Raw genomic sequence first — 12,996 nt, forward strand, 5'->3', positions numbered from 1 at the left:
GAAGTATCTCACCTCTATTTTCTCCACTATCCTCTCTGTCCTGACAGCTCAGTAAGGAACTGCTGGCAATACACACCAAGCGATCAGCTGCAGATTTTTAACTCTCTCACTAACTGCTCACTGCAGTGCTGGTTTGGCACCTTGAAGGTTTCAGTGAATAGTCTTGGATGAAAACCACTGAGGCAATTTTTGAGGCTTTTGGTACGTGTTGCATTCGTGCTGCTTAGTTTCAAAATCTTTTAAAAGCATGAAGGATCAGTACTACAGTACAAGTGAACTCAGACCATAGTCAGAGTCTATACTGTAATGTAGATCATCTTTCCCTGAAAAGACATCTGATATGCTCGTCCTAACTGTAATTTTCCTATCAGGAGAGATTTTATCTCTCAGGAAAACAGAACTGTCATTTGCATTGAATTTGCTTTACAGATAATAAAGCAGCCCTTAACAGCACTCTCAGAAGAAATCTGCCTTATAAAGAGACATAGGTCAACATATAAGCATGAGTATCACAGAATTAGTGAGAAGGTGGAATATCCCCATATACATCATTAAATTGTGCAGTGTTTGTGTATCATAAATCTTCCAAATTCAACCCTTGAAGCTGGCTATATGAATACTGCATGGACTTCATATTAGTGACTTATTATATTAGTGGAAAGGAAGCATTGCCTAATGACTAAGGTTGTCTAATCACAAAAAAAGGCCATAGTGTGATAAAAAGGTAGAGTAATAGTTTAAAGTTAGTCTTAATTTAAAGCAGTCTGGAAATTGCCATATGTTATTTTGCTAAGCAGCATGTCCATCGCTGCACCTCAGATATATGACAGTGGAGCCACAAAATCCAAGACTCCTAAAGAGACCAATAGCAGTAGCAATTTCAGCAGTCAGTAACAACACTCTTCCATGCTTTGTTTATAGAAAGGGAAATACTATAGTACAAGTAACAGGGAAGTTTCAGGAGTCGCTACCTAAGCCAAGAATCCACTGAGAAATCTGAAGGTATCTCTGTTCCCACTGAAGTCAGTAGTGAACTTAGCAGTGACTTCTTAAACTGCGTACAAGAAATCATTCTAATGATTGATTTTCTAATTCTAAATCATTGTCTACATTAGGAATGCCTACAGTGACAGCTACAGTACCAGATACGTAGTAGTGGAGCTATGGTTTACCAATTGCAAGTCATTGCAAGTCATACACCAAACTGTACAAAAATGTTTAGTTAGAAATTAAGTTTTATACTCATCTCTGCTTTCACTGGAGAGCCTCACTGCACTTCATATACTCAAATGAATGCCAAATGCCAAGAATAGCAAAGACTCTCGGCTGGATATTACCAGCAGTGGCAAATCCATTTGAGTTCAGTTTCTGTTCATTGGATTTTTCCATTTGCCAGACATGGAAATTCTAATACAATTTAATGCTATCATCTTTATTTGCCAAAAGCGAGATCACAGGGAGATTAGCAGGGAATTGGACCAGATTGTGGTGTTTTCTCACTTTTCTTAATGATGCAATGTTTCTTCAAAATCAGCATGAGGTTTCAGTAGGGTTAGTTAAAAAATGAAGTTAAATGAGATTCATCTTTGAGGATATCTAGTTATTCATGTATAGCTATTATGGAACCTTTAACTTCTTTTTAAAATTAAAGGTCAACATATTAATTAAATTCTAAAATTTCCTTCCAAAAATTTAAAGTTTGGTCGCATGTAACACGGTTACTTAAAAACAACCTTGATCTGCAATTTAATTGAGCTTAAAATATCTAAACGGATAATCAATTTTAATCCCCAAATAATTAAAAAAAAAACATTTCAGTCCCCAAACAGGATCACATTACAGAACTAAGAAAGCTAAAATTGGAACTGAAAAGCACAGTGAAAAGATCTCACAGCAAAAAATCTGCGCAAAGTTTCCAGAAAAATTGCAAAAAGGTGTAACAAACACTTTCACCAAACAGGCATTACAATAAAGAACACAGACAGTAACAAACTCTTATTCTCTTTTCAGTATAGCTACTTACTGTAGAAACCCAAATCTATCTGTAACCTTGTACAGGCGGTAGTCAGCATCTTCCCATGGTTCAATCTGTGCACCATCCCGTCCCTATTAGGAAGGGGGAAAAAATAAAAGAAAAAAAAGAGAGCCAAATTAAGTTCCATGATACAATAAACTAAGACACAGAAAGACAGGATTTAGCCATAATGTTTGGGACACTTGGGTAGTAAGCTAGAGCAGTAGGAGAAGAACACTAGTACTAAACTGACCAACCAAGAATAGGAAAGTAGCACAGCTCTATCAGCTGCTGGGACCAGTATTTTCATCACAGAAAACCTCTCTCTGACACTGCTGTATGCATTCATTCCTTTTCCTTGCTCCTGCTCCTACCAAAATACTCACTCTTCTGATACAAACTATATACAGGTTGCTGAGCATGAAGAGAGGCCAGCACTCAGAATAAAAGTCATATACACATAGTTTCCACGTCAAAAAAATAAAGCTACTCTAAGTACACACTGTGCAGGACATTACACTAAGTCTAGCATTAAAATCTTTCATCCACTGTACAAAGAAGTCTATGGCACAGCTCTCCAAGGACACTTACAAAGCCCACGAGCATTACTGGAATATATGAACATGGTGCAGGCATTCCAGACACGTGGTGCATCAGGCTTTTACATGACAAGCGGTTTAAGAAAAAGGTTATGCCTGGGATATTTCTTTAGTTCCTCGTCACAATTTGACAAACAAAGCAATTCACTTATCTATTAAGTTTTCTGTAATGATGTGTTGCTATTACCATAAAAAGAATTAAAGATACATAAAGAGCACAGTAAGAGTTCCTCTTATCCTATAGATGTACTCAGCAAACTCAAACACAGTGCTTTCATTACATCTAAAAGCATTACACTACCTTAAAGTAGCCCCAATGCAACTTGCCATGCGCCTGAAAATTGAGTTGGTTATCTAGAATATCCCTGTGGAGGGAGAATTTAACCCACCCACAGGCCAGAGCATCCCAAAATCACGAGATCAGTCGTACAGAGGGTATTTTAACAGAATAAACAAAAGCTAGTGGGAAACCATGATTCATTTTTAAAACAGAAATATTACTAAAACTAATTATAATATGTCTTTACATTATTATTAAATTCACTTACTCTGTCATACTTGGCAACTATCTCTGCTCGTTCTTGGGCAAGTTTGACAGCAGCATCCTGCTCGGCATCTGCGCCTGTGGAGGATTATAATAAAGCTGTTCAGATTCTCTCCCTTGTGAGCAAAAAACTGCAGATAAGTACTTAGAAATAATCTTGACTTCAGAGCAATTATTCGTATGGAGAAATGCCAAAACAATTGTATCAAAACAAAATATGATCGTGGTACACCTCCTGAATACTGATCAGAGTAAAATACAATGATTGGACAATAACAAACTCTGAGTTCAGAATGTTCCCTCCTTTCTATTAAAAAAGCAATTAAATTTATTTAAAAAGGAAAAAATACCCCACAACTCACTAACTGAAAGACTGGAGAGAGTAGTAAAAGCTCCCAGTTGTCAACTCCAGAAGCATTTATCTAGTTGAAGAAAACCCAAACATACACTGCTGTTTGAAAACCAGAGTGTTTCAAGATTCATATGGCAAGATGAGAATACCATGAATTCTCAAGAAATACAGCATGACTTTATCTTATAAATTGCTGAGACGTACTTCTTATAAAACAGGGAAAGAGGTCACTATAGGAACACACATGCAACTTGTGCGGCCCAGAGAGAATAAGCATATGACAATAAGGTTGGTAAGCAAGAAAAAAAGTGGGCATCAGTACACCACAGGTACAGCAGAGGTTACTGTAATGGTGGAATTAAAGTTCAGAGAAATCTGATATGACTGGGGAAACACAAAGCAGACTGCAAGTGTAACTGAATTCGGTTCCTCAGCATTCTTCCCTTAGCAGAAACAATCTCTCAATCACGGCTAAGAATGCAAGGGGCACCACAAAAGGTAAAGTAATTAAGATCATAGAATCACAGAATGGCCTGGGTTGAAAAGGACCACAACCATCATCCAGTTTCAACCCCTGCTGTGTGCAGGGGTGCCAACCACAAGACCAGGCTGCCCAGAGCCACATCCAGCCTGGCCTTCAATGCCTCCAGGGATGGGGCATCCACAGCCTCCTTGGGCAACCTGTTCCAGTGCGTCACCACCCTCTGCATGAAAAACTTCTTCCTGCTATCTAAATTAAACCTCCCCGTCTCAGTTTAAAACCATTCCCCCTTGTCCTATCACTATCCATTCTCATAATAGCCTGTTTATAATAATAATTTTTAATAATAGTTTTAATAAAATTATTTTAATAAATAATTTTTATAATCATATAGCCTGTTTCATAAAACCCTCCTGTTTATATGCTCCCTTCAAGCACTGAAAGGCTCCCCCTGGAGCCTTCTCTTCTCCAAACTAAACAAGCCCATTCCTTCAGCCTTTCCTCATAGGAGAGGTTCTCCAGCCCTCTGACCACCTCAGTGACCCTCCTCCAAACCCACTCTAAGAGTCTCACGTCCTTCCTGTGCTGGCTGTCCTAGTACTGCAGATGGGGCCTCACAAGAGCTGAGCACAGGGGGAAAATCACCTCCCTCTCCCTGCTGGCCACCCCTTTTTAAATACAGCCCAGAACACAATTGTCCTTCCAGGCAAGAACATACTGCACTTCAATATTCCAAATTTTAAGGGGCAAAACTGGAGGTGATATGAATGAGTCATGACAATGTTAAGCCCGTAAAAGATTTTTTAGCAGGCTTATTTGTTCAAAGGAGTCACCTACATATTTAAGTTGTTCCTCAGTGGCCTTCAAAGTTGCCTGCTAGTGAAGTGACTGAGCACATTCTCTACGTGTTTCCCCTTGAAGTTTCTTTAGAGGAATGCAAACAGAACCACAGCATGCCCCAATCGCAGACACAAGCCCCAGTGCATGGGCAGCAATTAAGCTTGTCCCAAATTTCCCTTACTGAAATGTCTGACTGCTTCTTTAACTACCGGATATCATAAATACATGCTCCACACTTTGCTCTCCTCATTCTAGCTCCCCTCTGCTTGTCACTATCATTTCCCAATCACACTGCTCCTATTTATTAGCGAGGACATCTGGCTTTGTCATTTTTTTCCCCAAAGTACACCAGAACCAGCATGCATTTATTTATGTAAGCATTTAAAATTTAAGAACCGCATCTGCTACATTTTGAAGCTATGCATCTCTATGCCACATCACTGATAAGTAATTTCCTCCCTGTAAGGCGATAACTGAGTTGCTTCATTTCATGTTGTCAGTCCCTAGAGCTGTCTGAGCACAGTGATGTTCCTGCTGCTCCTCACAGTGCTGGATCCACCTTCATTCATTCCCAAGCTTAAATAAGACAGCAAGAAATGAAGCAGTTTGGTTTCATGCTTGGTTTTGTCTGACAATTCTATAGTTACCATGGGCCATTACCCCATCTAGCTGTCTAACAGCCAGCAAAAATCCCCTTCTGGAATGTCCTCCCCAGCAACATCACCACACAAGGACGCAAACAGAACTCCATGCTACCCTGAGCACAACTAAGAAGTATATATTCCTGACACAATTACACCAATCCATTTGTTAATCCTTTATTCGTTGACACACTATGCTTACCAAACTGCCAGCACCAACACTTAAGCCACTAATCTACACTGACAAAGTAGCACATGAAGCCAGGCATTACTTCCAAAGCGAGAAGCTAAAGGAATCATAACCAAAACGAAACTGTATTTTCTTTTGTAAGACACAAACAAACGTCTGCTTACATTAATTCTTTAGAGAAAACCAATTATGAGTTTTTAAAAGTAAATGTATACTAATATATACTTGCTGAGCGAATTCTAAAGTTGAGCTGCCCTAATCCTTACTTCTTGTCATGGTCTCATGGGGAAAGCCTATTTAAATTATGATTACTGCTTGGCCTTGAGAAATGGGGAAATACTTCTATCACTTGTTTCCCAGTAAAAGAGAGATGAGATCTGATTCGAGTAAGAGAATAGCAAAACAAGTAGCTGGGGCCATGGTATTTTTTCATTAATGGAATGCAACAAAATGATTATTGCAGATGCAGGTGATTACTGGCGAAGCAGAGCTCTTCCACAACACAAATGGTTTAAACAACAGAAGTTGAAACCAAGATTAAATATATGATTAAAACTGTATTTGCGCCAGAAATGGGGTCTAGATTTATGCTGAAAATATCTCTGCGGCTTACCTTCCTGTTCTCCACCTAAGTAACACATATAGCTGTTTGACACGTTCAGCGTCTCATGACAATTCAATTACATGTAGTGTGGAAATTATCATATTCACTGCCTTTAAAGTAATCCTCTTCAATTCCTGCCAGAAACATCTTAACCTTCTAGCTGCACTGACATACTCGAACATCACGTTAATCCATTCACGCTGAGAACTCAGAGAACAGCTTGAAACAGGGACAAGAGGTTATATTTCAAGAAATAAACAGATCCTATTTTTTCTTGCAAGAAGAATTATTTAAATAACATCAAGTTAGAAACTACACACTGATTCCTGATGAAGTAAAAGCTAAATACGGGAATGAATTCTGCAGGAATATCCTCCTTGGCAGAAAAATACACAGAATCTTGGGATCGTTCAGGTTGGAAGGGACGTTAAAGCCTTACTTCAATGAAAGTAGTTAAAGTTCGGAAACTAAACTGATTACTTTTCCTAGTTCAAATTAGCTTTTACAGCTGGTCAACAGCACATGATATAGCAAAGACTACAGTCTAGTCTCAGGTGAGGCTGATACTAGCATATGATTTGGGTAGGCAGTACAGAAAACTGATTTTGACTAAAAACTGAGGAAATATCAGCAACTGAAAACATAGCATAATCAAGGATGATAGAAACTACCAATGGCAGCTTAATCAGAGCATGCAATTCCCTAATATAACTGGAAAGCATAATAGGATATAGGAAGTGTAATGCTAGCAGCAGCGTCATGCAGCTAGCATGCAAAAGAGGTGAATCATAGAAAGAGAGGCCAGGAACAAAGCACTGTGGACAGCTGGCCTGATACATGTAGCTTTCCCCATCAGAGTATTTTCTCCTCATCACTGTCACACTGATCTGTTTCCTATATTTTACAAATATTACAAGGTTAGACATTTGGAAAGGCAGCACGCAAAGCACTTCAAGAATTGCTACAGGCAGAAATTTGAACAGAAAACTTCAGCCTACGACGATCTTAAAAAGGATCAGGTGATGTTACTTTTCAGCACTGCTGGGATGACCAATAAACAGATGGATTTAAAGGATACTTGAGTTTGGGGTAAGATTTGGCCTCATTTTGCCATTCACTAATTTTAAAGTCATAACAGATCAGATCTGACAAATCAGACATCTGTGCACCATCATCAGCCCCACAACGTGAGAAAGAAGCACTACATACAAGCTTTGCTCTTTTGTCACTCTAATAAGAGCATCTCCTTACCTCACCAGTTGTTCAAGAATAGAAAACAGTCTCTTTGGGAACAGAAAGATGTGATGGTATGTAAAAAATGTAAGTGGCAAAGGCAAAAAAACCACGCTAGCCCTACCTACTGCAAGCACACAGTCCTAATTTGTCTTCTGTATTTATCTTCTGATAAGGGAAATCGGTCATCTGGAGATGCCAGCACTACTTAGAAGCAAGAAATTTACAGATGAGTTACAGATGTTATCCCGCTGCTCACTATCAGGTGGTGTGCATCACAGTCACATTGAAAATAAAACCCCATATTTTCAGAGGTTCTTCCGAATTTCAAAACCCTTGTCTGAGCTTCAGTCTGTTGGTACAAAATCTGAAAAATATTAAATTAAAATAAGCTCCCAAGTTGGCAACAAGCAGGCTTCTTAAACAAACTTTTATTAAAAATTAACTAGAAACAATCTGTTCTACTAAGCAGCTACAATTCTAAGTATCCCATACAGAAGTGTTTATTTTTCCTGAATTCCACATTCTTTCAATCCTAAGGAATTAAGTCAAGTGTAGTGAACTTGCAGGAAAATGAACTAATAATAAGATGCAAAAGGCAAAGTAAAAACCGTAATATTCCGCTCCCTTTTGTTCCACAGGGAGAAACGTTAGTTGCCAGACATGTCACCTACAGGCAGTGCAGAGCCTTAAAGCTGAGCTCCCTGGGTTTGCACAGAGCAGAGCAGCGGAGCTGATGGAGGCCTCATGGCGGCTGCAGCTCCTCACAGGGAGCAGAGGGCAGCGCTGAGCTCTACTCTGTGAGACAGCAAGAAGACCTGAGGGACTTCAAGAAGCATTTGGATGGTGCTCTCAGACATGGGTGGCCATGTGTGGAACCATTTACAAGCCACTGAGCCAAACTTACTGTGGATGAAGTTTGGGTGGCTCTACCTCACAAGATAAATTTCTCTCTTAGTCTAAAAATGCACAGTTAGTTACAAGGAAAGGTAAAAACCACCGAGCACAGCTTCTTCATCAAGGCAGCACATGAGTACCACAGAAAGCTTCACACATCTCAAAGGAATGGGGAGATAACAAGCTATGTTACAGTGCTTATGCATCTGCAGCATAAGTTATATGTACCATGAACTTAAGTAAAGCCCCTTGCTGTGGGGATGTGGGTTAGCATACTGCTACTGCCCTGTGCAACCTTATCCCTTATTCTGAAAAGATTTCTCCCTGCTTTGCTGTCTGACCCACCCCCCTGCCTCCTCAACTGCAGAGCAATCTAAAACCCCCCAAAGACTTGGAACACAATCATTTGTTTTCCGTTGCTTCACTCAAATTCTTGCTTGTTTGCACAGTGCACATTCCACTGCATGAAGAGCTGCACTGGCACAAATTCCTCTCTACAGGCACTACCAACAGCTGCTGCGCATCTACACATTCAAGGCACATATCAGAGCAACAAGCAAAAGTTCTGTCTTAAGTCTCTGGTCATATCAGAAAGTCCCTTTCATAGCAATGCTGTTTATTTTCCTTCGAGTCCTTTCTCACAAACAATGAAGGAAAAGCCATGACCCATGATGTATGCTTAATAGTATTTTGTTGTGGGTAGACGACATTTAAAAGGAAGAAAAATGTGGTAAATATCTACACACATATCAGATATTCTACTTTGCAGGAAACAAAATAAACATTTGTAATACTTTATTTCTCTTCCCATGCATGTTATTTTTAGGAAGTGAAAGAAGAGTTAAATAGTTAGAAAACACTATGCCTTTTACATAGAAATAGCTTCTCATGAAGAAAATGCCACCAGTAATTAAGCAAGTTATGTTTCTTCCACCATTAAGCATAACCTCATAACTTAATCATACTGGGTATTTCAAAGTTGTCACTATACAGAAATTAAAGAGAAGGAAATTAGTGCATGGTATCTTCAGAGAGTAAAAGTTCAGTACATAAAATAAAATGATATTTTTACCATTCTGTAGATCAAGGTTTTCTGCCCAGTCCTTGTAAAACTCACTTTTAGTCCTCATGAAGTAAATCTATTTATTTCTAGATCACATTCTAAACCGCTGCATCTGAAAGTAAAAGGGGAAAGTTCTCCTCCTCCGCTTGGAGCAATTGCTGCATGTAACTGAGCTATTTGGCATCAGCTCGCTGTTTTTCAAGGCATGGCTCCCTTACAGCTTCACGAACTGCAGATACTCAAACAAAGATGCTATTTGTTAGCAAGAAGTGTCATGCAGGCAACATAGCACTGGTATCCATTGCAGCCTACAGCCCAGCTAATAATAAACAAGAGGATTTGAACAAACAGCCTCACAGGACGCTGATCCTGTGCACATCACTGTTATGGTCTGGGGTAAGAATTCATACTGGTATTTGCCAAGGAGCTGCATGAAAAGCATCTCAATTAAAGAACTTACTGGAAATGGGGCTTCAAGTATCTGCTTCTGGCTTAGTACTTGAGATACCATGAAATAAAACCTTGTTAAAATACAGGTTATGTTTCTGTAACTGGTTGGGTATTTCTTGGTTACAGGATGGAAAATACTTTTTTTTTATGATTATTATTTAGAACTTTATTGTTAAAGATAACTCAGGGACTTGAAATACTTAGGATGTTAGGAGGTGATAAGAATGCTTTCCTGGATGAAAGTAGTACAAACCTAAGATTTAATATTGTTGGAATTCATCTGCTTTCTGGACAGCAGTCAGCACCCCCAACACTTGAAAAACAAATCTCCATATCAAATATGCAAGGGCACACATACCAAGCTGTTTTCCTGCACAGTGCCTAGGCCTCACACAAAAGCTCTTTTCATGCAGAATGCTACCTGCTATGAAATGATTCAGCCAGGACCAGCTCAAAACTACTCATTTAACTTCTTAACTCTAACAAGTCAGAAGCATGCACTGTGCCAAACCTGGCTTGAAAGATGCGTGGCATCCCAGACTGCTGTAAATCTGACAGTCATTGGGACTCTTCCGGCTAGAGAAGGTTCAGGGGAAACTTATCAATGTATAGAAGACACCTAAAGGGAGGTTGCAAACATGATGGAGCCAGCAGTAACCAGTGTCAGGACAAGGAGCAACAGGCACAAACTGGAACACAAGAGATTCCTTGTAACATCAGGAAGCACTTCTGTGCTTGCAGGTGCCAGAGCATTGTCACAGGTTGCCCAGAGGGGCTCTAGAGTCTCCTCTTTGGAGATCTTCATGAGCTGCCTGGACACGGGTCCTGGGCACCCAGCTGTGGGTGTCCCTGCCTGTCCAGGGCTTGGGCCAGATGGACCCAGAGGTCCTTGCCAACCTCAACTTGTAACTCTGATTTGCTTGCACTCTGGAAAGCATTAAAATGCCAGGAACAGAAGATATGATCAAGTACATAGAACTCTTCCTTTCCCCGAGGAATTTTTAAAAATATATTAATTCTTCCAGTTGTATTAATATTCCTCCTTATATTGCCTTACTGAGCACTCAGTCTGGAAATGAACAACAGCTCCTTTATCTTTTATCACCTGTAACTAATTACAGATCCTACCCAAACCCAAGTGTCAATAATTTAGTCTGCCAATGTAGTGCAAGTTTAGACTAAACCCATACAGAATCAGTCTCTAAGATCATTTCTCTTAAACATGACATTCTTACTTCAGGCAGCAATAGGATAAGAGCCATTTTATTCTGGTATTTTTCTTGCATCTTTAACTTCTTTTCATGTTTAGAAAGTATCTTTTTCTGAATACGCTGAAGTAAACACCTACAGAGGAAGGGGAAGATTTTGACTAGGAAGCTTATCTCCACCCAGAAGCAAAAATTAGAAAAGCAAAATCTAAAGTAAAGCTATTAGGAAAATCAATACACACAGCCACAGCCGGCACACACACAGAAAAATCCAACTGCATAAAACATACACTCCTTCCCCCCCAGTGTTTAAAAGTCAGCATTTCTTCAGAGTAGAACTTGTTGCAGTTGTATTTGCAGGAGGAGTAACAGGTGGAAGATAGGAAAATAGGGACTGAACTTGCTTAAAGAAATATAATTGAACTCACACCTTAATGAAAAATCATGCTTCATTGCAGCAGAACGCTCCCAGTTCTGCAGGATCCCCCGTGAGATGCTGCACAGTCACCAATGGAAAACGGTCACTTTGGAGATTAGTAGAATTAACTGCTACTAAAAAGCTATCTCAAAGCAATTTCACAACCATCCTCAAAGGACTCAAAGTAAGAGCAAGGGAAGCAAGGCAGCCCCGTTAAGTAATGTTCCATGGAGAAAGCTTGTGTCAAAACATGAAATTAGAATTGAGGAGTCTTAAATATACTGCAAAGAATTTTCAACAACCATTCTTACTATCAGCAATCAGTAATTGACTAAAAGACTTACAAGAACTCTGCCAACACTAATCAATCTTTGCAATGTGGCTAGGACCATATTCTTAATCATATGGCCTTCATAAAACTTACCAGTTAATAAGAGCACCGTAAGAATAAAATTCAAATAAAAAGGCAAGAAAATTAAATAAGTATGTAATCTAATAAAACACATTTGGGCCGTCTACTTAGATTTAATTCACAATTCCTTCCACATGCTTTGCTTAAATAAGCACACCTTAAAATTAAATCATCTTCATCAGCCGTGCCCATGGCCAACCCAGCTGGAAGCTGCAGCCTGAGTGTGACGTCACCTTCATAGCACATCCTCAGAATGCGATAAAGCGGAGTGACAGGAACTGGCAGGGCTCTGCAGTAATTCCACTTCACTAAGTGTTGTGTGTGCAGTCATGAGCCATGAGATAATTAATCTGATGAGGGTTAGCAAAATCAGTCACAGAGCCAAAAGAAACCATAATCGCTAATTTCTGACAAGCGACAATTAAGAGAGTATGGCCAATTTTGAACAATGCTCCTTTCTTGAAAGGGGAGAAATAAAAGAGCACAATATTCTATGGCAGCTTTTAATAAACATAATCTTAAAAGCTTGGGCTGGGTATAATTTCAGGCTTGCGAATATCTAATGACTGGTTTGACTTGTGCAACAACTGCTGTCTTCTGTCTCAGCTTAAGTCATCTTTTGTTCTCCTCCTTCTCCTTCCCTAGTTGATGTCTGGCTTTTTCAAGAGTTTATTACTGTTTTTCCCTCCTCACCATTCCGACCATTGTGAAATGGTCACTCTCACACATTTCTTCTTTAAGGAGGTGTAAACACAAGTCTCGCTCAGTGAGACAGGGCCTATAAACAGCTGTTCAAGTGATGATCCAGATTTGCATTCTCACTGCTCAACAAGACAGGGTAAGCCTCATTTCTGTATCACATAGTTTCTTTGCTGCCAGTATTAATAAGGATATGATAAGTCTTCACCAAAGAGCACAGGAGGATTGCTACTACATGAAAGTCATTTTACAGACTGGCAGCCAAAGATTCTATCTTCTGGAACTCCTACTCTGGCTACAACTGACTGCTGTGCTGTGTTATGTTTCAATTACAGCCTATGTGTATTACTC

General features: G+C 39.5%; 1 protein-coding gene across 4 annotated transcripts in view; it reads right to left on the bottom strand.

Moving 5' to 3' along the window:
* The window catches only part of USP6NL (USP6 N-terminal like), a 103,989-nt gene that overhangs the window by 48,909 nt on the left and 42,084 nt on the right, over positions 1-12,996 (bottom strand). For 3 of the 4 annotated variants that reach the window (XM_072349760.1, XM_072349770.1, XM_072349746.1), the window contains 2 exons: positions 3,162-3,235; positions 2,024-2,106 (listed from right to left, as the gene is read on the bottom strand). In XM_072349760.1, coding sequence (XP_072205861.1) covers positions 2,024-2,106; positions 3,162-3,235 — 157 coding nt within the window. Of the gene's footprint in view, positions 1-2,023; positions 2,107-3,161; positions 3,236-9,467; positions 9,836-12,996 lie in introns of those variants that run through there. The other variant, XM_072349751.1, reaches the window with a different exon arrangement.

The sequence above is a fragment of the Excalfactoria chinensis genome, chromosome 1 (assembly GCF_039878825.1).
Source record: "Excalfactoria chinensis isolate bCotChi1 chromosome 1, bCotChi1.hap2, whole genome shotgun sequence".
Lineage (NCBI taxonomy): Eukaryota > Metazoa > Chordata > Aves > Galliformes > Phasianidae > Excalfactoria > Excalfactoria chinensis.